Source organism: Rhamphochromis longiceps, linkage group LG19, assembly GCF_057381845.1.
Source record: "Rhamphochromis longiceps isolate RC_006_pf linkage group LG19, R_longiceps_female_GT1.1, whole genome shotgun sequence".
Taxonomy (NCBI): domain Eukaryota; kingdom Metazoa; phylum Chordata; class Actinopteri; order Cichliformes; family Cichlidae; genus Rhamphochromis; species Rhamphochromis longiceps.
Genome location: NC_140575.1, coordinates 14,485,706 through 14,513,037, shown reverse-complemented (window position 1 = coordinate 14,513,037; position 27,332 = coordinate 14,485,706). Strand labels below are relative to the sequence as shown.

General features: G+C 42.8%; 1 protein-coding gene across 1 annotated transcript; it reads right to left on the bottom strand.

Annotated features, from left to right (window-relative positions):
* Positions 1-7,989: 7,989 nt before the first annotated feature.
* Positions 7,990-27,278, bottom strand: sertad4 (SERTA domain containing 4). The gene is made up of 4 exons (XM_085391661.1): positions 25,761-27,278; positions 12,421-12,593; positions 11,032-11,150; positions 7,990-10,824 (listed from the first exon to the last, which is right to left on the bottom strand). The coding sequence occupies exons 2-4, from the start codon at positions 12,572-12,574 to the stop codon at positions 9,940-9,942; spliced, it is 1,158 nt and encodes a 385-aa protein (XP_085247787.1). The 5' UTR covers positions 12,575-12,593; positions 25,761-27,278; the 3' UTR covers positions 7,990-9,939.
* Between the last annotated feature and the right edge of the window lie 54 nt (positions 27,279-27,332).

Below are 27,332 nucleotides of genomic sequence, written 5' to 3'. Positions count from 1 at the left end.
CTTTTAAAATGCTGTTTGCTTTTCCTTTTTCTAAATGGGTGCACAGGCACTGGTTTACGTATCGCTCGCTAAGAATGAAAGTGATAATTGTGCCTGTGTTAGTTTAAAAGATGGCTTGGGTATAACTGGAAATTAAATGCGAGGTAAGAATAGCTGTTGTAACTTGCTGTGAAAACCATTTCGCGCATCAGTATTGTGAGTGCCCACCCAAGAATCACTGCACGCTCACTGTAATGATATGTTTTATAGTTCAGCAATGTACTTTTGACCCATCTCTATGCACTCTCTCTTGTTTTTCTGCACTTTAATTGGTTACACTGGGAACCATAATTCTGAACTAAACCACAGAAACACAGGAGACAAAGAAACCAACTAATAAGAATTTAGTTCGAGTGCCAATTAGAGTCTGGAGTTTCGGGGTATTTGAGGTTAAGAAGAGCTGTAGAAATGACTCAGAGGGCAGTCTGAGTCATGTTTTTGCCTTGATGAATGCTGGCACAGGGAAAGCTCTAAGTCTTTATTTACACGTGTATGGATACAGTGAGTGGTGACAGTGATGAACCTCTGTGAAATTTTCTGATCGCATGTGAAAAAGACTTTTTATGGATATATCAACTGTAAATAAAACTGAGCGGTTCAAGATGTTCGAGCGAGGCTTTCAGAGGTGTTTCATGTTTTGCGCATGAATTTCTGGCACCATCGCTTGGATCCCTGTCTCACATACAACACTCTTTAAACCCCAGTGAGAATGTTGTTGTTGTTTTTGTTTGTTTTTTTAACAAGACAGACACTTTAAGTCAAGTTCAACAAATAATCAGTTGATGGCTTCAGTTTTCCATTTGATAGTTACTGAAACAGAAGGTTACCATGGAAATAGTTGTCCTAGTGGGCACTCATGGTAGTGCAACGGCCAGTAAACTTCCCTGCAGCTGTAGGCATCTTCCGCTGTGCTGTGGCCCTTGACAATCATGTGACAATGACTGGTGGTAAAGGGAAGTGTTTAATACCAATTTGAATTTGACCACTGACCAGTTTGTGCGCTCAAATGACCCGCTAACTTCTTTCAGCTCAGTTGCACCCCTCACATGCACTTTCAAAACACAGTGCCAGTAAAATCGTGCTTGGGGTCAAAGACAACAAGTCCAGAGACCAATAGAATGGCATTAATCAAGCACAGATGACCTGCCTTTCTCCATGTGACAAATGCAGCCAAGAAGAGGAGCGAGAGAAAAAAGAAAAAAAGGTTGGCATTTGAAATTCAGACGTAAAGAGTGAAAATGGCTGGTACAAGCAAGATTAAAAGGTTACATCAAAGCTAGCGGCCCCACTACATAATATTTCTGTCGCCCCATCCTCGCCCTTCATGATTCTATATATATTTTCCAGACAGTTCAAAGCAGCCGTGGTGCAGAACAGTAAAGGACATGACCTGAGGAAATAGGACGGTGGGCCGGGGTGGAGAGATGTGTAGCTTAACAGCTGATCTCAGGGGTTGTACAGTTAGCGTGGTGGAAAAAACGGGGAATGCGGCAGAACATATATAGAACAAGGTTAAAGGAGGACATGTTGTGGATGCTCTCGGGCAATCTTTCCCCTCCTCCAACATTTAACCTCATTCTTCCTCTCAGGTCCGTCAGACCTCATTGCTGCTACATGCTGAAACAAGAAGAGCGATTCAGGGCCTCAACAAGGAAACTTGAATTACTGCCAAAGGTATCAGTCTTCAGACAGGGTGTGGCCTTTCACACTGCCCTCCTCCCTTCATTTTGCTACTCCTCAAACTCGCAGCTGGATGCTGGAAGCTTATATTGCTTCACATTACGAGAGCGGCTGACTCTCAATCCCCTGCTGCACTATCAGAGCAACACTTAACAGCGATTAAAGACCAACGAGAGAAGAAATTAAATGCCAGAGTCTGAATGCTGAAGCATTGCAAAGGTTACTAATGAACTGTCGTTAATGTAATTAATGTCACGTTTAATATGCAAGACCTTAAATGACAATTGTGTTCTGTCACTGAAAGCAGCATATTCAGCAAACAAAAGACACACTGGCATCATCCACTTTAACAATTCATTCCCTTTACGCAGCCAAGTGGAAACTCCTGTTAATTCCTTTATTTGGTGACATTAGCCACATTAACTTTTATTTAGAGTCGTATATTTGTGCTCCTTTTCGCTCTCTTGTGTTGTGTGACAAGGGAAGATTGAAATGTGTGTGGAAATACTCTGCAGTGTTTAGTATACTGCTGTTGCTTATACAGTCAAGTTGAAGGAACCAGTTTGGACAGATCTGGAACCAGTCTGAATCAGACTTGTGAATCCATACCCACTCATGAATTAAACTGCCAACTGGCCCATGAAAAAGAGAAAACCTTACCTTAATTTGGATGGATACAGCTGCTGTGTTTCATTCCTTCCCTCAACATCCTGATCTGACCAGTTGCACTGTGTACTTTGACCACAAATCTCCAACTTCACAAATGTCAAACTGACATCTATTTCCTGTTGAGGATAATTGTCGCGTCTCCAGTCATGTCTTTGCACCTTTCAGCTGGCAGGTTTACAGTTAAAGGTGTTTTTTGGCCACACCAGCACGGTCTTTCCTCAACACCAGGACCGCTCACCAGTTTTGTAATTTCATCCACTTCATAAAAATACATTTCAAGCAGAAAGAGCTCCATTTTTGCACACTGGCTTGGAGCAAGTGGAGGTGATCAGGGGAAGTGGAAACACATGGGGAAACAGCTGATACAAATGAGCGTGAGGCCACAGGGGAAGCAACACTAAACACACTGAACATGGAGCACAAGGCCTTCAAAATAAAACAGTAAACATGGAGAGACATAACCTGGGACTCGCAAGCTTGCTGTGAGAGAGAGAGGGAGCGAGGGAACATGGATAAACATAATAGGCAGGAGATAAAGAATAAACATGAGGGGAACATGGGAACAGAAAAGGGACATTTGCACATAAAGACAGAGAGGGACTTGGGACAGAGACACAAGGAGAACCTGAGTGGACAAACATGGGAGACCGAATGAAACACAAGGACAGAAACATGTAAACAAGAGGAGGAGATAGGAGACAAAGACGTTACTGAAACACATGAAGAGCGAGGGGGACTTAAACAAGGGGGCAAAAACACAAGGGGACTCTAATAAATCTAATAAATGACAAAGTTAGTTTGTGGGCTGTTTGGGAATCTTTTAGTTTCCGTTTCGGCCACTGCAATGCTCCTTGTAGTTGGAAAGCAAGGTGTTTCTGTGTAATATTGAAAATGATGTTATCTTGGGTCAAATATAAAATTAGTCAAAGATCTTAGAGCGCAGAGTCCCTACTGGAAAACCGAATGGGCAGCTCTTATGTCCACAAGACAGCTACACATCACATAAAAAGACCATAGATAGTTGGATACTTTATTGATCTCACAAGGGAAATGTTTGTGTTACCGCATCATCATTTAAAAATGTTTTCTAAAAGGGAACGGGGATACAATTTGAGGGGGGAATTAAATTTAAAACATCCTCGTATCCGTACAACATTAAAAAGTTTTTGCATCTCTGTGTGTGGAGTGAAGCTGTGGAACAGACTAAGTAAAGATATGAAGCAATGTCCAAGCATGGCGCAGTTTAAAAAGCGGTTTAAGGATATGGTTTTTACAGGGTACAGGGAAAAGGTAGAGATTTGATAGGGTGTTCTTGTCTAATATTTTCATGTGTGTGCGCATGCACGGGTTTGTTGGTATGGGTATATATATATATATATATATAATTGTAGGCTGTGTATCCTTGAGGTGTTAATGGGGTTATTGAAAATGTGTATATGTGCGTATGTGTGTATATACGTATGTATGGATAGATAGAAACATATATGTGTATATATTTAAAAAATAAATAAATAAATTACACATAACATATAATGTAATTGCAAGGAGGTATTTCTGTAGTCTATTGATACTACATAGTGGAAAAGGGGTGGGATTAAATAAGCTTATGCTTCTTCCTGCTCCTTTTTGAACATGGACGTTATTTGGAGTTGTGGTTGCTCGTTTTCCTTTTGTTTGCTTTGTTCATTTGTCTCTTTTAATTCTATTTTTTTTTTATACTTTTTCAACATGTTCAAAATAAAGATTCAATCAATCAATCAATCATGATAAAGAGTAATTAGGCCTTGCATCCAATTATATATAATGTTAATGGCTTTTAACATGGGACAATACGTGGATTGACTTGCTTCTGAAGCCAGCCCCAAGTGGTCATTAGAGGAACTGCAGTTTTTGAAAGTTCAACATTAGTCACCGAGGACCTTTTGAGGAGCTCAGCAAGCTTGTAATGTGAAAATAAAAATTTATTGTCCAGTGTTTTGTTTCTTCTTTTCTTTAAACCAGATCTAAACAAATAAGCATGATCATTTACGAAGCAACAAAACAGTCTCTAGTCTACTCAAACAGGCTAATTAGATCTCAAGTATCCTCATGAGCCAATCAGTGTCACTGCACAGCTTTTGTCACCAGTCTGTGTTATCATGCATCAGCTTTGTTTGCCCCATTCAGAACAACACTGAGAAAAACGTGGTTAGCTGAGACCAGCCATCTCCAAAGTCAGGTTTCCTACCCAATAAAACCATTCTTTCATCTTCCGTCTTACAAACTTTGTCTTGGCACTGTGAAATATCCACTGGGGTGGTGAAGGGGACGTGCTTCACAGTCCAGGATTGAGGACAATCCTACACATTACAAGTGTTTATCAAACACCAACAGCTTCTTTGAGCCCTGAAATGCAGGCGCATTATGCTGGAGGGAGAGACCCAGAAACATCAACAACAGCCAGAGAACTGTGGATGTTATGTAAGCTGAATCAAATTGATCCTACGGGGATCGACTTGTTGGGCTTGAGCTGCGGTGACATGGATGAAAATTCAGGCATAACAATCTGTAAGCACTTGCAGAGGGCAAATCACTGCTGTAGTCCTTGTTATTTTAAACTGTGTATTGTGATTGTTGGTTTAAAGGGATCCCTGATGTGTAAGAATCTATCTATCTATCTATCTATCTATCTATCTATCTATCTATCTATCTATCTATCTATCGCTGTCCTTGCTAATTAGAAAACTTGACTGGGGATTGAAATGCAGCAGACGGCAAAGCAAGAAGAAAAAAGAAACCGGAGGAGAAAAGAAAAACCTGACAATATGTTTGAAGCTCTGAGAGATGGAGGTGAGCCGGGTGGAGGAGGGGTGGGACCTCCGAGGCTTTGGAGCCAATTTGAGGACCTTGTGATGCAAAACCAGTCCTCGGCAACAGACAGTTCCCATGGCAACTGTGAGCTGCCAAAGTTCCTTGTTGACAAATGACGGCTCCCCTCTCCTCAGTACTCGCCCGGCGATATTCATGTGTCTGTGTTTATGCGTGCGTGGATGAGTGTGGTATTTGGTAAGTCCCCGTCTTTGCCTTAGGCATGAGGGGGGGGGGGGGGGGGGGGGGGTGTTGGTAAAGGGACACAGGCAGAATTGCGTTAGTACGAAAGTGTAAGTGTGGCATTCACACATACAAACACACAGTAGTTGGGCAATGTTTTTTTTTAATATGAGATTTGTCCAAATTCCTAATGTTGAGTTTTATAAGAAAATGTTGTGAGAACAAAGAGTTTGGAAAGAAAACAATTTAACAGCGTATCATGTATCATGTGAAATAATGACTTCCAGTCACATGTATGAGAAAATAAAGGAATAAGAGAAGATGGGAAAATGGGATTTGATAAAATTGTTGAAATAGCTAAAAGTAATGGATGAATCATGTAATTAGAATTAGTAAACTGTCAGTTAAAGATAAATGATTTTAATAGGTTAGCTAAAAATTGCTTCAATGGTTATCTAAAAACCATAAATGATTGAAAATTAAATACAGCTTATCTAAATGTAATAATTAAGTAATTTTACGTTACATACAGTCCTTTGAAAAAAAAAACACATCTTCATTCAGTAGATCAGTAACAACTTTAGTAGCAACAACTTGAATTATTTGTTTTTTGTAGCTCATGCACGGCTCTCATAAATGGACTGATTCTTAGATAAGGCTTTCCTACTCTCCCGGAGTACTCAAAGCACTCTAAACAACGTACGACACTCACCCAATCACACCCATTCATCCAAGCACTTTCTTCTATGCTTAGTGCTTCCTAACTACATTCAGACTCCGATGGATGCATCGGAGAGCAACTTGGGATTAGTATCTTGCCCGTCTTGCCCATGCCGACTAGAGGAGGAGCAAGGAATCGAACCACTAACCTTCCGATCAGTAGGTGACCTGCTCTACCTCCTGCCTACAGCATTTCAGTCAGACTGAGAGTCTGAACATGACTGAGGCCATTCTTTAAGAGATTTCACTGAAATCTAACCAGGAAATGCTAAGACGCAAGTCAATTCTTTGGTATACAGAGGAGTTCGGTGACTGGAAGGTCTTCGGGTCCCATGAGTACAAAACATGCCCAAATCATCAGTTGTTCCCCATCGTGCCGACAGTTGGGTTGAGGTGTTTGAGCTGATAGGCTGTTTGGTTTTTGCCAAACGTTTCGCTTCACTTTGGGCTCATCTGTGTACTCTCATGAACTTTAGCATTTAACATACCTGTAGAGTCTGAGATGGAGCTCTTGGGTTTTTTGCAGTTTTGCAGGCTGACCTTGGGCAGTGTTTTTGTCCACTCCTGGGAAGATTAGCAGTTGTCAAGAATGTTTCCCACTTGTGAATAATCTTTCTCCTGCAAAATGATGGACTTTACATTCTCTTATAACCTTTCCCAGGTTAACACACCTGAATGCTTCAGGCTGGCAAACTGCCAAAACCTCTGTTTTCATAGAGTTGCTCGCATTAATGATCAATGAATCAAATGCATTTGATTTGCTTATACTTGTCCTCTTAATTGCTCTGGAAGCAGTGAGAGTGCTCTAATATTTTCACACACTGTTTCTGTTTGGCATAGATTTAGGTAAATAAATGAAATAAGCACATGGTGTAATATAGTTTGTTCAACTGAAGTTGCATTTACCTAATTTTAAGACCTGATAATGACCAGGTTTCATTGTCTTCTGACATGTAAAACCTTACAAGTTAAAGAAGGTGTGCTTTCCTTTATACAACATAAAAACATTATTTTAGGGATGATTTCAGTTTTGTATGTTTCTTTTGCAATAATATTTATCTGTCCAATGACAGAAAGTGTAAAATGAGACGGTAACAGTGAGTGATCTGAAGTGGAAGCAGAGAGAGGGATGAGGCCAGGCTGAGCAGCAGGATCCAAACACCCCTGCAGCAGAAGTGTCATGAAAAGATGATCTCCCATCCTCACCTCGCAACAGAGCTGTCAAGATGTTCAGACCTGCGATTTAACCTCCCACTGTTACATCCTACTGACACACACTCACATGGAAACTCTAAGCCACAATGGCTTTGCTGCTTTCAAGCAACCAGTAGCAATGTCATAGAAAAATCTGCACAGCATTAGCAATAATCCAGTAATTAGAGGCTACACACATGAAGCGCCATTACTCTATTTAACAAATGTTTAACTTAAAGCTTAACAAGAGAAATGGAAAAGAGAAATATGCAAGTACTGGAGGCTTTTTTAAAATCACAAATGTGGTTGTGTATATTTTGAAAATGTCCCTGTCTTATCTGTGGGGTTTAAAGGAAGCAGACGCTTTATGTGAATGTTGCATTGCAGGGACAATAGGTGTGCCAGGGAGCGCAGGGAGAAGTGTGGAGGTGACTGCTCCGAGCGTAATGTCAAAAAAATTAACATGAATTGAACAGCAAAGTGACACCTGAGAGACATTTGGCAAGAGCGGTGTGCTGCGGCACCGCACTCCACTGAACAGCAGACAGAACGGGAAGCAATTCAATAACCGGGAACTCACACACACATCCCCCGCTGCATTGTCGTATTTAAAAAAGCTGCGAGGATCAGCGTGATGTAAAAAGAATAAAAGAGGCGGCGATGTTTTTTCAACATTTCTTTTACTGAGCTTTACACTTGTCACAGAACATCACACAAAATTACCAGAGCAGGCTTGCTCTTTTGTTATTTTTAATAAGACAATGCAGTTACATGTTCTCGATTCACACAAAAACATTGCTCCGTCTTCCATTTTTAAGATTACTGCTGATAGTGAATGGGTTTCGGTGTTTTAAATTCCTTTTTTTCCGGTTGAATGTGGGTGACTCTACCTAACAATGTAAATGTATCTATCCAAATCCTTTGGGCCTTAAGGTCATTATCATGGGAAAAAGGAAATTACAACAACTGGATATTTTATGTCCATTTTTTTAACAGCTTTGGCTTCAGTTTCTGATCCTCAGAATTCGCAAACGAGACACAGCATCAAACAAGACCCCCACGATTAGTCTCCTAAGTGTGAGAGCTGGTTTGGTGCAGTGCCTGTCCTTAGTTTTGAATCAAGTATATGTATTTCACATTGGCCTGACATATTTCTCCCCAATCAATGTGCTTTGAGTACATTGTGCTTGATTTCCGATGCACAAAGACGCAAGAAAACTTGAGGGCACATACACAGACGTGACTCTCGAGAGGATGGGCATACTTTCAGAGTTCAGTCATAATCACAGTTCATCATTTTGGAAAATACTTATTGTTTTATTTTCAAGAGATTAAATCAGAAGGTGTTAGCAGTTAGCGTGTCATACAGCTGACCATAAACACCATAAATGGGAGGACTGGATCTGTGCAAAGGAAACAAATCCACCATCCAACCAGAAATCTTTAAAATAAACAAAACAAACAAAACCAACATTGCTCTATATATATTTACAGGATCTAATTATCATGCTGTCAACAAAATCTTTAAATTCCGAGTGTGTGATCCAGTTTTATGTTTTTTAGATTCATGTGATTTTTGGTAAACCAACAACAAACCTTCCCCGGTCGGATATGACGAGTATAAATGAGGTCTTTAAACATTTAGCATTTAAAGGCTTAAACATCGCTCCTTCAAAGTTTGCAGAACGTTTGTGCTTTGTCAGAAGAGGAGGTGCTAGAAAACATGCATTCCAAAGTACAAAAAAAACAAAAACACTTTTCAGGTGTCTAAATTTAGTTGAACATTTTTTTAACATCCCTGCATTTAACTACATGCCCGTGTCCTGTTTTAGTCAAACGCAGTCGCTTGGAATGCGAGATAGCTACGTTAAAAACAAGAACAAATACATAAACACGCCATATACATGAATCTATAAAAACACTAAGGCACTTTGAAAATGTGATTTAACAATGTTCATGATTGTGTTGTTTTAAAGTAATCTGAAGAATAAACGATATTGTGCCGCCGCCGCCGCACAGTCGCGCGCCATAGCCTGAGTCAGCGTCAAAATCAGCAGTCACGCATAATCATGTGTGACCCCCCCCCCCACCCCGATTTATTAATAAAAACAACAGCTCAGAATCAAGTTTTTTTTTAAATGCTACATATTATGTTGCAAACACACACACAGAAGCAAACACACACTCCCAGATCCACAACCCATTATTTCATAGGCTTGTTTAGGGTCCTGAAACGAGACCGTCGCACCAATAAAAAAGCCCCATTTGAGACCTTATGCTTTGTGCTGTGGGGCTTGAAAATGGTCTTGCAGACAGTGCAATAGCAAGCTTCACTTCACTTTGGGGACCTAAGACCCCGCCATATGTGACCTTGGTCTTTATAATTGTTTGAGAAATGTGTGCAGTGCCAACAGAGGCCAAGAAGAGGCTGTTTTTCTTCATCTCACTAATGCTAATGACAGCTGTGTCTGTGTACCCTGAAGTATAATAACCCATTAAAATAAAGCTGACTTGGCATTTCTATAGTGTAGGTAGCTTCCACCTTAATCTGTTATGAGACAGTTGTCGTCATCATTACATTTTTAGGAGACTTAGAATGCTATTGAATTATTGTCTGTGAGCCCTCCGATGCCAAAAGCTCAGCTTGTGTGGCCCTCTTTCTGTTGCAGTACAGTCCCACTGGCACTGTCTCACGCCTTCTTCCTCCTCCTCCTCTTCCTCCTCTTCTTCCTCCTGCTCTCCCTCCTCTTCTTCCACCCTATCTGTCATGCAGCTGTCCTCTGTCCTCCCGTGTGCATCACCTAGCAGGGTCCTAGTCCTACTTTTCTGGCTTGATTTGTTGCTAACGACATCAACCGAAGGCCCCGCTTGTCTTCTTTCATCATCGTCTTCCTCGTCCTCCTCCTCTTCCTCCCGCTCTTCTTCCTCCTCCTCATTTTCCTCCTCTTCCTCAACATCGTCATCCTCATCATCACGATCATCCACGGCCACTGCCAGCCCTAACTTACTATGGCTGGCCAGCTGAAAAAACGAGGAGGAGTGCGGTGCAGACGAGCAGGAGAGCGCTGCATCGTACATGGAGAATGGGAGGTGGAGGTAGTGTCCTGCGGCGGCCGCCGCGGCGTAGATGCAGCAGCATGTCTGGGCACAGTCAGGGCGAAGATCCCCCTGTCCCCCACGGACCATTCGGAAACGTTTGCGTAAGGGCGGCCCGGCTTGGGGCGCTAAGCAGATGCGGGCGGGCACTGCTCTGTGGAGTGCCTGGTGAGCGGGGTTAGTGCTGGGAGGCAGGATGCAAGGGCCAGAGGCAAACGCTGGGTTGGGCGGAAAGCACCAGTCAGTGCTCTGGAGCAGGATCTCTGCTCGCAGACGCCGAAGGAGGTTGTTAACAAGAACGGAGCGGCGGAGGAATGCCTCGGGGTCGTCGATGAATCGCATCTTCTCCAGGGAGAGGCGCAGCACGTGGGCACGCTCCTCCAGAACCGGTGCAACCTGAAGGACAGTTTTCCATTAGATCTACCTGTCAGTGACCTGCCTCAATTAGTAACAAAATACAGAGACGGAAATAGCTGGACTTAAAAATATTTGCATTAAACAGCACTGATACTGTAAAGTTTGTGTTTCGGAATAAACTAAACGCTTCACTTTTCAACAGTCTTTCCACTTATTCTGTCTCAGTGTGTTTGTACCAATACTTACAGTCTGGCAGTATGTCCTGAAGCTAAAGGGTGCCTCATCATCATCATCAACAAACTTCCTCTTGAAGTACGCGATCCTCGACATTGAAATATGATCAGGAACTCGTCTGCAGGATGACTCTGCGCAGAGAGGGAGAGAGAATATCACCATTAATCATTTGCACTGATGAACTATAAGTTTTCACCATTACTGCGTGACATTAGCTAACATTAATCACCGACTGAATATAGAATATTTAGACTCCTGCTACTTAAAGGAACAGTTCCCAGTCCAGCCTGTCGTGCTGTTTATCCAGCTGTATTATTTCATCTGAGATGCCCAGTTTCGTAGAAATCCACAGTAGAGATATCCACCTTCTGTTGAATATATTGGACGCAGCTGGCACGTGCTATCATGCCAAAAGTACATTTGAAAGAGTCAGCAGCGGTGTCTCTTTTTAGAACCTACGACATGGTTACTAAACAAATCCACAAACCTTGCAGTTGCCTTTAAAATACATAAAACTACTCACAACAAGGTTTGTGGAGCTGATTTGTTATATATTTATTTGAGTAATCAGGTCTCGTGATTTCTGCAAAGAGACACTGCCGCTGTATTTTGGGTCGCTTTAAGCACTGCAAGCTTGAGTGTCATCTGCCTCGTATGCGAGCGAAAAGAGACATCTCTGTATCTCCAACACTACGTGACTCACACCTGAATAATCTAGATTTATAAACAGCACCACAGGCCAGAGGCAAAAACAGATCAATTTGATTTGGGGGTAAACTGTCCCTGCAGGCGTTTATGCAGAAGCCAAAAATAGTAAATATAAATGAAATATTTTTATATTGAAATTAATGTGCACACTATGGGGATGTTTAAGACACTGAAATACATGTTAAGATTTCAGAAGTGCCAAAGAGAGACACAGAAACTTTGTGAGGCGACCCCGACTAAATTTTTTTATTCTTGGGGTGAAGTCAGGGGACAAAACCTCAGAGACCAGGGTCAGAGAAAGGTCGGAGTCAGAGTTAATACTTTAGCTGAAACATCTGTCTAATGCAAGACTAAAATACCAACATATCTTTTGAAGCTTTTGCAGGGTCTTTGTCTTATGAGTGGGCTCTAAATTAAAATGGAACTAAGAAGCACATGCCAGCCTGCTACCATGTTAATTAGCTGACCGCTCAACACAACAGCATCTGCTACAACCTCCCATAAGAAGCGCTGCATGCTTACATTCTGGTTCCTGGAGAGCAAGTCGCCTTGATAAAGCTTGGGCAGATGGCTCAGATTACAAGGTCGAGCGTGGCCACACAACTGTTTTAACTCTGCTTGTTTTACTCAACAACTTTAATTGTGCAAGTTTGAATAAACAACTTAACTGTGCAAACATCAGTCTGTGTGTACCTGGAGTGAATTGTTCTTCGGAGCTGCATGGCGGGGCGGGGTTTGACAGGCAGGTCTTAGTGCAGCGCTCCGACTCCCATATGGGCTGGTAAGTGGAGAGCGGAGGGTCTCCCTCTGGGTCCAGGAAAGGATTCATGGACAAAACAAGGGTCATCTCTCTCTCCTAATCAGGTCTGGAATAAACAGAATAAAAGAACGACCAAGCTCAGCCTCCACTTATAAAGACATCACATTAACTTACGCAGTATTTGGAAACAGAATGATAAACTGAGTTTGGTTTATCCACTATTAGCGGTTAATAATGAACCGGTTTCCATAAATCTCACAAGCGCTCTGCATATGTTCCCCTAATGACGCAGTAAACGTTAACAAGCTGTTTATCTGATGCTGCCAAATACATTGATTTTGCGTGGAGGAGTAACCAGCTTCTGTTCGAGCTGCATGACACATCTGAACGGCAATAATGGCGAGCGCTAAAAATTGGCAGATGGTTGGCAGCTCCGTTATATGCGCAGTTCTGTAAAGCGAGGGACAGATGGAGAAATGACACCCACTCACACCATGAATTCCCTATTGATTAGTTGGTGGGAGACTTGGCGAGATGTTTGACACCAATTTGTTCGGTGAAATGGATCCCACACATCAAATCACACTGGGAAGATTGTGTCAACAACATGATAATCTAGGAAGCGAAGGAGATGACGTGCGCGGTGCCAGCAGGACCGGAGCACAGGGCATACGATTTGACAACATGTTTCCAACAGGCACTGCGCTTATTTGATTCTTATTAATGCTGAATTAAGTGTGAACAGAACAAAATATTTCACTCTGCACCACCTTACGTTTGAAACTGAAGTGACGCCGCTAAGACACCAAGATATTACTTGGCAGCGAGCAGCAGTAACCTGCCAACTGAGCTTTTTCAATCTGAAAACAGAGCCCTACTGTGAAGATGCCGAGTGGCCCGACAGCCAAAATCTGTCTGTGATCCTGCGAATCAGCAGAGAGACGCCGAATCGCTCTTTTGATCACAGTGAATGGCTGTCATTTGGTTCACTGTTGATATTTTCCCCCCTTCATGCAGAATGCAGAGCCAGCTGTTTGAGTTATCAGCTGCCGGACCTCCTTGTCACCACCTTTCCTCCTCAAAGCTTCTCCTGCCCCTCCTCCACCTGCCCGCTCGAACAGATATCATCGCCCACAATCCATCCTGACAGACCAAACTGAGGCGACACCATCTCAGCCTCACCCCTGTTGGGTAGCTGATTAAAATGTCCGCTTCAATAAGCTCCCAGTTTTGCTTGGCTGAACAGTTTTATTTCTCTGTGCAGCTTTTCTAGCGTTTGCCTTTAACTGACTAATCAGGCACACCTAAAGCCAACGAAACATCAGCTCAGACAGAGCTGCTCTCACCAATCCAATCTACTCGTCCCCGGGGAGTAATGGATTACACACAACGGCGGTGCATACAGCAGACATGCTTTAAAACTCAACATTGCCAGTCTTGTGCTATTTTTTTTCTACACCACTGCAGTTGTTGCAGCAATCTGGCAATGTAGTTAATTTTATGCTCCATTTTATCCTCACTCATGAACAAGACCCCCTGTGAGCTACGACCTCATGACGGCAGGATTTACACGTCGCCGCGATTGCACGAGCTGCAGCATCGGAAGAAATAGCCAGCGGGGTCAATGAAAGTGAAGTGCATATTTAGGAAATTAAGCTGATACAGACAAGAGAACAACAAGTGGTTAAGCTTGCAGTGGAAAAATGTAAATGCAAACATCAAGAGAGAACAAAACAAACCAAAAAACTGTGTTTGGCAATCCACTGAATTACTGTCACTGCATGAAACTCAGCCTCTTTGCAAAGCTGTGACCTAGAGAGGGTCATTTAAACGTCCACTGCCTCGCGATGGGTAAACGCGAAAACATCCAAAAGTCGGTTAGAGTACACACTCTTTGGAATCGACCAACATTGAGAAGACAGGAGTAACACCAAAGATCAATAGTCTCTCCTCATCATATCACATATTTTCAGACCTGCAGAATTAGACAATATCATTTATGTTTTCGTACTTTGGCTTTTCATAAATCACTTCTTCAACAAAGCTGCGTCACTTTTTGCAGCTTTGCTTTCAAACTAATAAAAAAAAGTCACACAGTGACACAACCAGTCTCTTTTGAGGTTAAAGTGCTGTTTTTGTCAGTTTTAAAATGTACTAAATAGAGCACACACTTAGACCAATATTGATTTCTTTTAGGCAGCTAAAATCCACTTTGCTGCTGACCAGTTCACATGGCTTTAGCTTCTATCCCGGGCTGTGCTCCTGTCTGCTGGATCCGCCTGTTATGAACGGTCACAGTTTTTCAAGATTTCAATAGTCATGCTACGCAAAAGCAGAAGAGAACACTGGATATTGGTAAAGTGTATATAAAGTACATTAAAGTGTACAAATGGGAGAAACATGTAAAACTAAAGATGATTATAGTAGACAAAATATTTTGTGTGGAACAAATGAAAATGAAAAAGTGACATTTGTAAAGGTATGTAAGGAAAACACATCCACCCATCTTTTTAATTGCTTATCCACTTAAGGTTGGAGGGAGATGACACTGGGACACTGGGAAAGAGGCAGGATATATCCTAGACAGATAAGGTCAGGATGATACGGTTGGGCGAGACGTCCAACAACCAACATCAGTCCAGCAATCGCTGAACATTTGGGAACAAATTTGATTTGAAAAGAAAAAAAAGGGCTGGGAAGCTGAAGAAATGAGATGAAGGACTCCCTGCAGCCTCTAAATGAACAAAGAAATTTACTGCAAGAGGTTAACATAGCATGTTAGCTCAGAAAGGAGACAAACTTGGAGAGTGCTGTCCTACTTAATCATTTCAACTTCTTGTTTGAAGCCAACTTAATGCAACTTACTTAATATTCATTTTGTAAATTATGGTTCTGTTAGTTCAAGTATGGATGCAGTCTCCCTAAGATGCTTGAGGTTTTAAAAACAGGATTTTGGGTGACACCACAGTGGCTTTGTCCATCTTCATCACACACAAATAAGCTTAGAGGAGCAGCTGGTGAATTTTGACTATATATGGAGGAGAAAGTGATGATTTTAAACACTTGCCCTAAATTTGAGGTAACGGGCACACAGACTGTGGTACTGTGGTTGGGGAAATTCAGCAAGCAGATTTTAATGTCGGCACATGTGGAGGAATCAGACGGAGAACAGGCCAGAAAGAGCTTGAGGGTTTTCTTCTGACTCCCCGCTGGAGCCTGCAACTCAGCTATTCTGGTTTTGGTCATAATCCACCATGTTACATTGTGAATTATGCACATTTTCTAACATGCTGTCAAATTAGTCAAATCATACTTCTGTGAACTGCATTTCACTGCTGAGGGTTTCCACACCTGAGGACCACCAACTAAGGCCAATTATGTCACTGTTATTGAGCGCTAGTGCCATGCTTCATTAGCAGCTTTGGCCCCTCTCATCTCTCCACCCCAAGCTGCTTTTTTGCCCTCAGCTATTTTTCCCTCCATCACTTCCCCTTACCGCTGCTATTGCAACGTTTGCTCGGGCACAAAGAAACAAGCATGCCATTACTCCCTCTGCCCTCCGTAGGGACCTCCATCTCGACATCCCCTCTCCCTCCTTCGCTCGTCTCTTTCATCCCCCCACCCTCTCCGCCTGAATCCCTCTCTCAGTCTCTTGCTGACATCCTTTCAACAGCGGTCACAGTTGACAGCTCTCTGAACCAAGGGGGTGAAGAAAAACAATGAGAATGCCGACAGAGCAGCTTCCCTACATGTGCAGCAATACTTCTTGTTCTTCAAAGAAAAGGAGGGGGAGGAGGAGGAGGCAGTGAGAACAAGTGTGTGTGTCTGTAAAAGAAGAAGGAGGAAGAAACGGAGGGTTGAGGAATAAAAGCAGGGAACGAGGGAACGAGGAGAGAATAATCTCTCCTCCCGTTCTTTTTCTGAATGTGTGCATTTCAGGGGCAAAAAAACAGAAGAAAAAAAACTGAGTGCGCACAAGTGTGTGCTAGCATTGTGTGAGTGCTTCACCTCTGTTCAGTCACAGCTCCTCTGGCTCCATCCCTCTTATCTTTCTTCTCTCGCAGCTTCCCTAACTCTGTCTGACTCTCCATCTCGCCTTCTTTTTCATTACACTCTTTGATGATGAGAAGTTAATTGCGGTGCCAGGGCACGAGACAAACCGTGGGAGGGATACAGAGAGTGATCGCGAATAGGAAGGAAGACTGAGGGGGGGAAGCGACAGAGGGAGCGCGGGATAGATGGTATGAGTCAGGGAACGAAAGATAAGTGCCTTAGGAGCCTTGTCATGAGTGGAGACAGATCGCCTGCAGGGATGATTTCTGCTGCTGTGATTGACTCCCTCCCTCCAGCGTTGAGACAGGCAGGCGAACACACACTCAGACACACACAGCTTGATGTGTCCTGAAACATTTTGAAAGGGAAGCCAAGAAAGGACCACAAATGCTGACCACGGTGCTCAGACACACATATTTCTATGGAGGTGTTCAGTTATCACAGTACTCCGCAAAGGTGTTGGACACGTCGCATGCTTACATAGTCATTTATCATGCAACACCATTAGGGTGTCAAATTTATTCTGCACCACGGCTGCAAACGTACAGCTAACATCGTGATCTTCAGCCACAAGGAGAAGAGCTTAAGAGTGAAACTACAAAACTTTATAATGTCAGGTTAAACTTCCCAAGTAAACCATCCTATGAAATGTAAGTTGCAGCTGGGATTTTTTTATTGTTCTTTGGGCCTAAATAAAGTGACAAAATCCAACAATAGAGAGGATTACAGATGAATCCATGACACACATTAACAGAACTTATCTGATGTTTTTTCCTCAGCTTTCCTTCTGCCTTCATCCTGTATTAGATTTTAAAAATTTCTCACATTTGTTTTGGATATGGATTACATTTGATCCTTCTCATGAGAAATACGCAGAAATGCCTCTGTGACCGGCAGTGGGGCGAAGCAAACCCCACTGCTTTTACATGAAAGGGCACAAGCTCCACATTAGTTAGTGTGTATCTTAATTATGGTTTTAGTGTCGTAGAGTTCATTAATCCTGACATTCCTTGATAGCCCCCAAGGTAAAGCTAAGTAGGTCAAATTCATTTCATAGTGCAGCCCATCAATGGGAACATCACAGAGTCGGTCTGAGATCAGACAAAGAGGCACGACAGCCTGAAACAACAGAACCGTGACAGGTTTATTGGAGAACTTGAACAGTTCTAGAAATAAAGCTTCTATATAATGCATTTAATATTACATAAAAACTGTATTTATCTAATTACTGATATGTCTCGCTTCTTGTGTTCATATGTACGCTATACATATTGTTCCTGCTGTTCCTAGAAACTGCTGCTGTAATACATTAATAATCTGCATCTCATTATCTATGTAAATGGCTCATGTTGGTTATTTTAGGTGTCCATTTATCGATACACGTTTTTAGGTACACCTTGCTAGCACGAGGTTGGACTCTTGGTACTGGCAATTCTTTTTCTTAATGGAAAAGATTGAGCAGGGTGCAGATTTTTCGGCTGAACACCTATGATGAGATCTGGTGTCATGTTTAAAAAAAACGTTCAGTTGCTCCTTTGGTACCAAGGAGCACAAAGTGTGCCAGGAACATATGACTCACAGCATCGTGTTTTTCAAATATTTGAAAAATCCATGACTCCAGTTTAATGAACCTGTGAGAATTGGAAGCTGAGCTTCCTGTTCTTAGCTGACAGGACTGGCTTCTGGTGTGCTCTTCTGCTGATGTGCTCTGCACTCAGAGATGCTCTTCTGTGTTGCATTATCTGAGTTGCTGTTGCCTTCCTATTAGCTGAAAGTGATCTGGCTATTTTCTTTAACCTCTGACATCTATGAGATGTTTTATCCCTGAATGTCGAACGTTCCCTGTAAACCCTAGAGATGGGAATAGCAGCCCATCTGCCACCAAGAGCTATGCCACGTTTAAAGTCTAATCACCTCTCATTCTAATGCTCGGTGTGATTTTCAGCAGGTCGTCTTCATGCCTAAGTACACTGAGTCGCTGCCATGTGATTAGATATTTGTGTTAATAAGCAACTGAGCAAGTATACCTAAAAAAGTGTCCGGTGACTGTATGTGACAAAAAAGTTGGTTTTTCTTGACGTGAATGTTGGCGTGACACCTCCTATTGTACTGTGACCCTCCTGACTGGAAACCACAGCTACAATCTTGTGAGTGGTGTCACACATACACCTCCAACTATGACGGTGTTAACAGCTGGATTTTACTGGACTTCGGTGTTCATCTTCTTTATTTTTCTGCAGCTACATGCCTTAGAAGTGAACACTGTACCACTGCCAGCAGCTTTTGTTTTCACATTTTGTTTGCAACTGCTGCACAGCATCCACACACACACACACACACAGCAGGTTTTTATGCTGAACGTGATACTCTGTAGTCACAGGCATTTATGACATTAAGGTGGGTAAACCAGGACCCTCAGCTCACAGTGTTTTAATATATGAGAGCGTGTTGTCTGCATCTTGTCAGCTGCTGTTTTTTAGGAATATTTAAGAGAAAAAAAAATGAGCACCAGCCAAACATGGGGGATTTTATTTGTCCACTGATTCTGAGAAGCTTTGAAGCATGTCTCTAATAAACTCTGTGCTCTCTCTCAAAGTATTTTTCTCTGCGGCCTCAAAAATGCTAATCAATCCAGCATGTGTTTAACTGTGTGTGTGTGTGTGTGTGTGTGTGTGTGTGTGTGTGTGTGTGTGTGTGTGTGTGTGTGTGTGTGTGTGTGTGCTAAATGTTTACTCCCTGTTTCTTTGGCCAGGTTTTTACTTCAAGCCTTAGGGGAGCAGATAGCAGGGAAAAGATGTCTGTGGTTTTCGCATCAAAATAGATCCCGGACGGCCTGAGAGCTTCGCACACAAACATGCGATGTGTCACGACGTAACAACCACGCAGAATCAAGCAGATAAATTGTGCAAAAGAGAATTGCGCAGAGGACACAAGTGTGTTGGCAAGATTTTGTTCTGCCATATTCCATTGCAACAAATGCACAGCCAGAGCAACAAGAGCACAAATTCTGACAAGGAGCAACTATGTTTGCAGTCCTCAAATCTTAATAAAATAAATAAATAAATAACCTGCTGCAGATGTTATATAGCTCTAGATAAGTAGGTAATATTATAAGTGTGAACACTGGGGTCATGATTAGGTGCTTCTGGGTAAAAAAATGACCTTTGACACAGAGATATATGAGCAGTAATGTAAAATGTGGAAACATCAATGTAACTGCAGTTTCTTCTCTTTTAATGAGTAAATTAATTCCTTTTTAATTTTAATTATTGTCCAAAAGATGAAAAATCTGTAACACTAAATTGTTATTATTCAAGTTTAAAATACAAATTGGGATATATCAAAGTTTCTATAAGAAAGTCCAAAAATGAACGAGTTCTGTATTTCCTGAGGTGCTCGGTCACTGAAGGGCTCCTTTGATGGCACTGAATGCCAGTAAGGTGAGGTGAAATGCATTTAATACAATGCATTATAAAGCAGTGGGTATCAAACTCTCTGGCCCCAAAGCACAGAAAAAGGGCAAACCAAAATTTCAACACGCATCTGCCTAAAAAACCTGACGTCAGTTCTCGACTTTAATGTCAGATGAGGGCCCTTTTGAGCACGACACCGACATTTCTTTTTGCTTTTAAAAACACTTTGTCTACTTCAGAAGAGCTGACGGTCTGATAAACTCTCTCTCATATTTCATTTCCAGGTGCCTTTACAGCTGGTATGGCACCATGTTGGTTGGGACTAATATCATACATTTAAATTGTATTAATTGCTTTTTGTACCTCTGCAGTAATAATAGCACACCCAGGCTTGCTGTGGGACACCATCTGGAAGATATAAAGCCCTGAGAAGCACACTGATATTGACCTTATGCATATGCATGAAGCAAAAAAAGGCTTTTAAAAATTCACTGTCAACAGCGTCAGCTCCTGTCACTGTCAGCCTTTGTGTGTGTCAGTACTTGCTCCTGCACAGATACAGGCAGGTGCGTGCGTGTGCTGGCAGTTTGTGTGGTGGACCAAATCAAAGCGACACATCTCCACAGTGGGAAGATAAGTGGGTGTAGCCCTGAAAGAGCTGCCTGTGGTTGCGTTGACGGGAGTTTCAACAGCAGGCTTCCTCAGAGCTCTGTGATCTCACGGCAGGTACTTTGGATCTCGCAGGAAGAGGAAAAAGTTGAGTGTCGGCACTGCCTTCGCTGCTCCCTTGCTTTTCTTTATAGTGTGATGCCTGCTGCCTCTGCTCACACACAGACACTGAATGCTGATGTGATGTGACGGGGACAGCGGCACTGAAACCTGTCACATGTGGAGTACCTGTTGTGTCTAGAGATACCTGGCCAGATGCATCAATACAACACGTGGTCTTTTCTATCCTCAGTCTCGCTTTCACTACAGAGGCTTTCAAATACTGAAAGCTTCTAGAAATGTGCATCTGACTGCAAATGCAAATCAAGTACAATTAAATGTGGCACAAAAGCAGCCAGAAACCCTTTCGGCAACTCAAAACTTTAAACAGCATCATCTACAATATGGATACAGAAATGTGTACTAACGAGAGCTTACACAGTCAATAAATGTCATTCCAAAAGGATGCAGCTGCTTGCACTGATTCTGCGCTTCATTAACTGCATTTCCACCCACCTGTTTGTGTAACACAGAGTTAAAATAGCACCTTCAAAGTGCGAAGCTGAGAGTTGGTGAATCAGAAAATGTGACAAAGAGCAACGGAAACAAACTGTACATAAAGTGATACAGCGAGACAAAATCCTGGCTTTCTATCGCTTTGGGGTTGACTTGTTTTGCCGTTGTAATGTTAAAAATGTTAATTTAGTAGCGTGTCTGCCTCAAAATTCAACTCACTAAATAATTGACCACTAAAAGAACTTGGAGTTGCATTTGTGTCAGCGATCATTTTCCACTTATCCAACGCCAGGTCATTTTGGACGCAGGCTAGCAGGATATTGGAGGCATCCTTCTCCCCAGCAAAACTTTCCACTTCCTCCCAGGTGATTCTGAAGCGTTCCGAGGCCAGATAAATAATAAAGTCTCCAGTCGGCTGTTCATGGAAAACCTTCAAAGGGAGTCACCCATGAGGCACCCTGACCCAATGCCCACATCACCTCAGCTGGCTCCCGTTGGCATGAAGAAGCAGCTGGAAAACTGTATACAATGAATTTCTCATTATGCAGGACAAGAGAACATAGTGCTGTGAACACCTCACAGTGTATGGTCACTGTTAACCATTGAGGAACAAATAACAGTGTGGAAGTCTTAGCTAGCAGCTATAATGTGGTGACCGTCTGATTGTTTTAATTAGCTCCTTTGGCGTGCTTTTTTATCCAGTTTAAAGCCAACATGCTTCCAGCTTCATCCCAGACTGGTGACCTATCCAGGGTGTATCCTGTTTATCATCCCCCACTTATCCAATTCAGCAACCCTGAACTGGATAAGAGGAAGAAAATGGATGAATAAAACCAGTATAATCCCATCTGTGAGGAGTTCATAAAATCAGTCGGAAATATTGGACTAATTGTGGTTATTTGGAAATTCTGAAAAGTTTAAAGTAAAACTTATTAATCAATCAATTGAAACAGAATAAAATCCCTGCTTTAGTATAATAAAATACCCACAATGTGTTTTTTATTATTATTAGCATTTTGTTTCTTTTTAACACTATCATTAGTATACACGATGCATTAAAAAACGAATGTTATTTAATAAAAATACGTAAAATATAAACAGAGATTTAGATGCTGACACACTTTGCATAAAAAATAAGTGCTGCAGGTTAATACCAGCTGGCAGAGAGTGGCAGGATGACTAATAAACTCTATGAGAGAGGATGAACTGAGGGTGATCAGCATACTTTAACTGAGAACTGTAAGCTAACACGCAGCCCACTTCTTCGCAATATGGAGAAGCTACGACCCATCAACGCGCCTGTTGAAGTGGGGGCGGATAGTGTGCGCGAGTGCTGGCATCAGAGGGTGAAGCAGCGAGAGGGAACAGATAGAGAGTAGATAATAGCTTTCATGACATCAAGATCTCCTTCAGAATAGCAACAACAAGGCACTGTGAGCCATGAATCAAAACTGAGACACTCAAATGGAAAGCAATTAGCCCCCTGCTAGTGAAGTGGACCGCAGTCAAACAGAAGCAGTAGCCATGCTGACTAAATCAGAGAGAAACGCTGCAGAGGTGTGAACAAAAAGTCAATCAACAGGTTTTTTTTCAGAGATTTAAAAAAGCCCCGAGACACATGTCAACAGGGCTCGTATCGCTGGCCTTGTCGACAGACGTGGGCAGATACTGGATGCTTTTTCCTGTTTTTTGGTGTTAAGTTCATTAGTAATGCAATGACGAATTTAAAATGGTCAGTTATGGTTACAAAAAGGAGTCCTGTGTGCTAATAAATGCCAAAACCAAGCTGAACCCCCCCCCCAAATAAACACTGATATATGACCAGAATTTCACCAGTGGTACACATCTGGCAATACAAAAAAAAAAAATCACAAATAAGTCCAGCTACTCTGAATGTCCCAATTAAAATTGAAATACAGCACAAGGCAAAATTCCCACCATCTGAGCTGGAGCTGTGCAGACTCTAAGGCAGTGGAGTTATGCTTTTATTTGGTCCAGATTTACGTTTTCTATCGAGCAGCTACAGAAAGCAAAAATGATTTCTGTCTGGTGTTTGTTTCAAGGTCAAAAACTGCAGCTCCCCAAGTAACTGCCTCCTCTGCTCTTACGCTAGTATTTTCTTTCTTTGCTTTTTTCTCCTTTTTGCGTTGCATCTTTGATTGTGCTTGTGCCAGCATGCAGCCTGTCAGGAGCTATCAGAGGGGCCGTCTTGGCCGCGGTGGCGTGACTAAGCTGGGTTCAGGGCCCTCGAGGTTTTCACCGGGCGCTCTTCTTGCTGAGCGGTGACACATGTGTTGTGACAGGGAAGCTGCATTATGGACTATCTGGGGACGGCTTGTTGTGGCTGTGAGGGTTCACGGGCCGGGGTTGTGTGTGAGTACGTCACTGCCGATGCTCCCAGAGGTGGACATGCCGCACATTAAAGACAAGCAAGGGCATCGTGTGTGTTTGTGTACAAAAAAGAAAAGAAGAAAAAGCCACCACATTGTCAGATGACAGTATAACAAATCCACTTTGCTTCTTCCTTCTGAACCTGTGCATGAAACCAAAGGTGATTTTTTTTTTTAAGCTAATAAAAAAATGGGAGTGAAATCCTCCAAGACTGCACATGTGTTAGCAGTTATGATAAGTGATTAACTACTTTTCCTTTCTGGAATGTGAGGCATTTTGAAGCAGTGTTTGTACATGTTGCATTAATTCTGTCAGGTCTAAATTCACCCCAGACACCCACACTAAAGCACTGAAAGAAACCTTTGAGAAAATTCCTCTTGAGCCGCAGAATCTCGGGCTGTAAATACTGCCCGTGAGCTCCTTGCTATAAGCGAGAGCCCTGTCGCACCTTCCTCTATTTTTACACTTAATTGTGCAGAAACAAACTTGCGTTATCCTTTCCTCTGAAGTTGCTCTCCGTCCTTGTGTGTCATTCTGGAGCACAAAGGAGCATTCATGATGGGAAAGCTGTGCCTGAGGGGGGGGAGGAAAAAAAAAAGTCTGGGGCTACACCCTGCGGTCCTGACACACACACAAAAACACTCACTAAAGCAGCTCAACTTGTCTTGGCTGAGACCTTTTACACAAAACAGAGCAGGGAAAGAGAGGGACAAAGGGGATGATGTGAAGCCAGCCAGCTATCATCACCATTGACGTCCCTTCAGCATTATTTTTCCAGACTTTCCTTTGCAGTGGAGTCTCTATAATCCACTACATCTATCCTTTTTCTGCTTTTCTGCCTAATTACATACCAGTGCAGGTTTGTGTATGAGCCGCACACTTGTTAATTTTATGCTTGGCACCAGTGCGCTGAATCTCCTTAAGCGTACACTACATGTCTGCTAAGAGCCATGTTTTGCAATGCTGCTCCAGATGTGAGTCTCTGCGCCCCACTGAGGGAGATGAATAGCTGGGGGGGCTGCAGGCTACCTACAGGTTCACATCCTTAATGAGCAGAAGAGTCTGCTGAGAGCGAGATATGATTGATAGCTCAGCAACAGAACTGAAAGGGGGAAATCACAGTGAGGCTTTTGATAAAGACGGTGGGGTGGAGGGGCTCTGGCAGGCAGCAAAGAGAAGGGATCTGGCATCGGACTTGCCCGAGCTGGATGCCAAGAAGCCGTCCACCGTGCTGCAGAAGCCCCGACGCTTCCTCTTGTTACAGCGCCTCTCGTCTGTACTGTCTGACCTGGATGTTTCTCCCTGTTGCGTGCTTCACTATATTCCACATAGCACTTTTCACCCGCCTCCAAGGGAAACAAATAGCAAAGGTGGAATTCCTGGCAAGTGACTCCGGATGTTGTTGGCAGCGAGAGGAGGTGAAGCGCATCCAACACTATTACCAGCCGGCTGCACTCGAAGCCTTTATTTCACCAAAACAGCAGATACAGAAAGGCGGAGGGAGATGATGTTTATTTATTGCCTTCACTCCATTAAGCATGCCAGGCTGGAATTTTTTAATCCCATCTGGGGCTAACAGGGTGTTAATAGTCCACCCTGGGAGCAGTGGATGCTTGTGACTCTAAGCCCGAGAAAGCACAGAAATGACATCAAGGAGACAACAGAAGATCAGGATTGAGCTAAATCGCCTAAAAGCCTGTCCTTTCAGAAGGCAGCAGTAATACAGGCAACCGCCACTTCAGGATTTGCAGCCAAGAGCAGTCGCCACAAAAATAATGAAGTGAGGCTGGATGGGTGCCAGGAGGGTGGCTGGTTATGTCAGCCTGCGTAATGTGTAGGACCTCGGTGTCTGTCACGTCAAACCAGTGAGCTATTGAGCGCCCCGATTCTCATTAGTCCCGCAGGTAGCAAGATCTAAATCAGGTTTATCCAACAGTTTACTCAGGTCGGTAAAATCAGGAGGACGCACAAAAACAGTTTCAATAAACATTTTCCATTCACAACTTAACATGTAGCACATTAAAACAAAATCATAAGCTACTGTTTAACAAGCAGACTGAAAACAAGGACCGCGCAGTGATTCAAAAACGAACCGAGACCATTTACTACTTCATTTTAATAGCCTACTTTTACTTTCCAGCGCCGGGATCCTGAGCACGTTCACACATTAGAGCGAGCAGATATGATCTTACCTGACTTGAATTGTTTGGACCTCGTCCTCGGCTCCACACTTGCTTTGTGGTAACGGCAGGAATCCAAGGTGCGTTAATGAAAAACGAAAAAACAACAACAACCAACTACTAAATAAATACTACCGCGTCTGCCTCGGTCTAATTTTAGACTCCTGGCAGACACGCGAGGCGCACAGGCGGGTTTAAATACTACTTGTGTAATTACCAGTTAATTAGCGACTTGTCTACATACTAATCAGTGAGCGCGCGCCGTTTTTCTTACTGCACCCGCGCGTTTTTCTAGACTGCAAAGGTTGACAGATGCTGCAGCTGTTTTATTTGATGTTTTCTTGTCTTCTCTTCGGCGGAGGGATAAAGGCGAGCCCCAGCGCTGTCTGTGGTAGTCCATTCACGGTGCTTCTCCGCGCAGAGGGTCCCGAGCTGCTCCCGTCGGTTGACAGTTAATATGAACGTGCGGCGGAGAGAAAACAACAGCAGCAGCGCCGCAGCTCCATCCCGACCAGTACTGCTGAGGAGTTCACGGCCTGCTCGGAACTTCCCCCACTCTCCCGTTCTGAGTGACTTATCGCGCCCGCGTTATTGTATGTCGATTAATTTTATATTATTTTTGCAAAAAGCACCCGCAGAAGAGCGTTTTTATTAACACGTGATAGGTTGTTATGTGGGGGATCCCTGGGTACAAATTAAAAGTCAGCCAATTCCAATGTCATGTCCACGTGGTCGAGACGACCTGCCGAAGTTCAAAGCCACCATCAGAATGAGGAAGAAAGGTAATTTAAGTGAGTTTGAACGTGGCGTGGTTGTTTGTGCCAGATGGGCTGGTCTGAGTGTTTCAGAAACTGCTGATCTACTGTAATTTCCCAACACGGTCATCTCTAAGGTTTTCAGAAAACGGTCAGAGAAAGAGAAAACATCCAGTGAGCAGCAGTTCTCTGGAAGATACCAAAGGTTACAGGAAAATGGCCAGATTGCTTTGAGCTGCTAGGAAGGCAACAGCAACTCAGATAACCACAAGTTACAACAAAGTTATGCAGAAGAGCATCTCTGAACACATAACACATCCTAAAACATTGAAGCGGCTGCACTAGAGCTGCAGAAGAGCACACTAGGTGTCACCTGCCAGCACAGAACACAGCAGAAGCACAGCTGCAGCTTTGTGATGCTATCGTGGGAACATGGACCAAAGTCTGAGAGGAACGTTTCCAGAACTTTGTTGAATCCATGCTATGAAGAATTAAGACCGTTGTAAAGGCAGAACCAAAACTGTAAAGTATCTGTTATTAAGTGGAAAATGAAACAGCTTGTGCTTTTTTTTATTGTTTTTCATCAGGATTATGTGTAGCTACTGTTGCTGTTTATTCCTCGTCTCAGTCCTTTTACTCCATCAGTATATGGGATGACACGAAAATATAAATATGCAAATACTTTTGGTAATAAAAATAGATTTCACGTGCTGCTTTCTGTGCCCAGAATGCTCATTGGATAATCTGACCAGTGTAAGACAGACACATGGGTAAAATTCTGTAACATGTTGTAATAAAGTACAAATACTGTCCAAGGATGCCGGTGTCC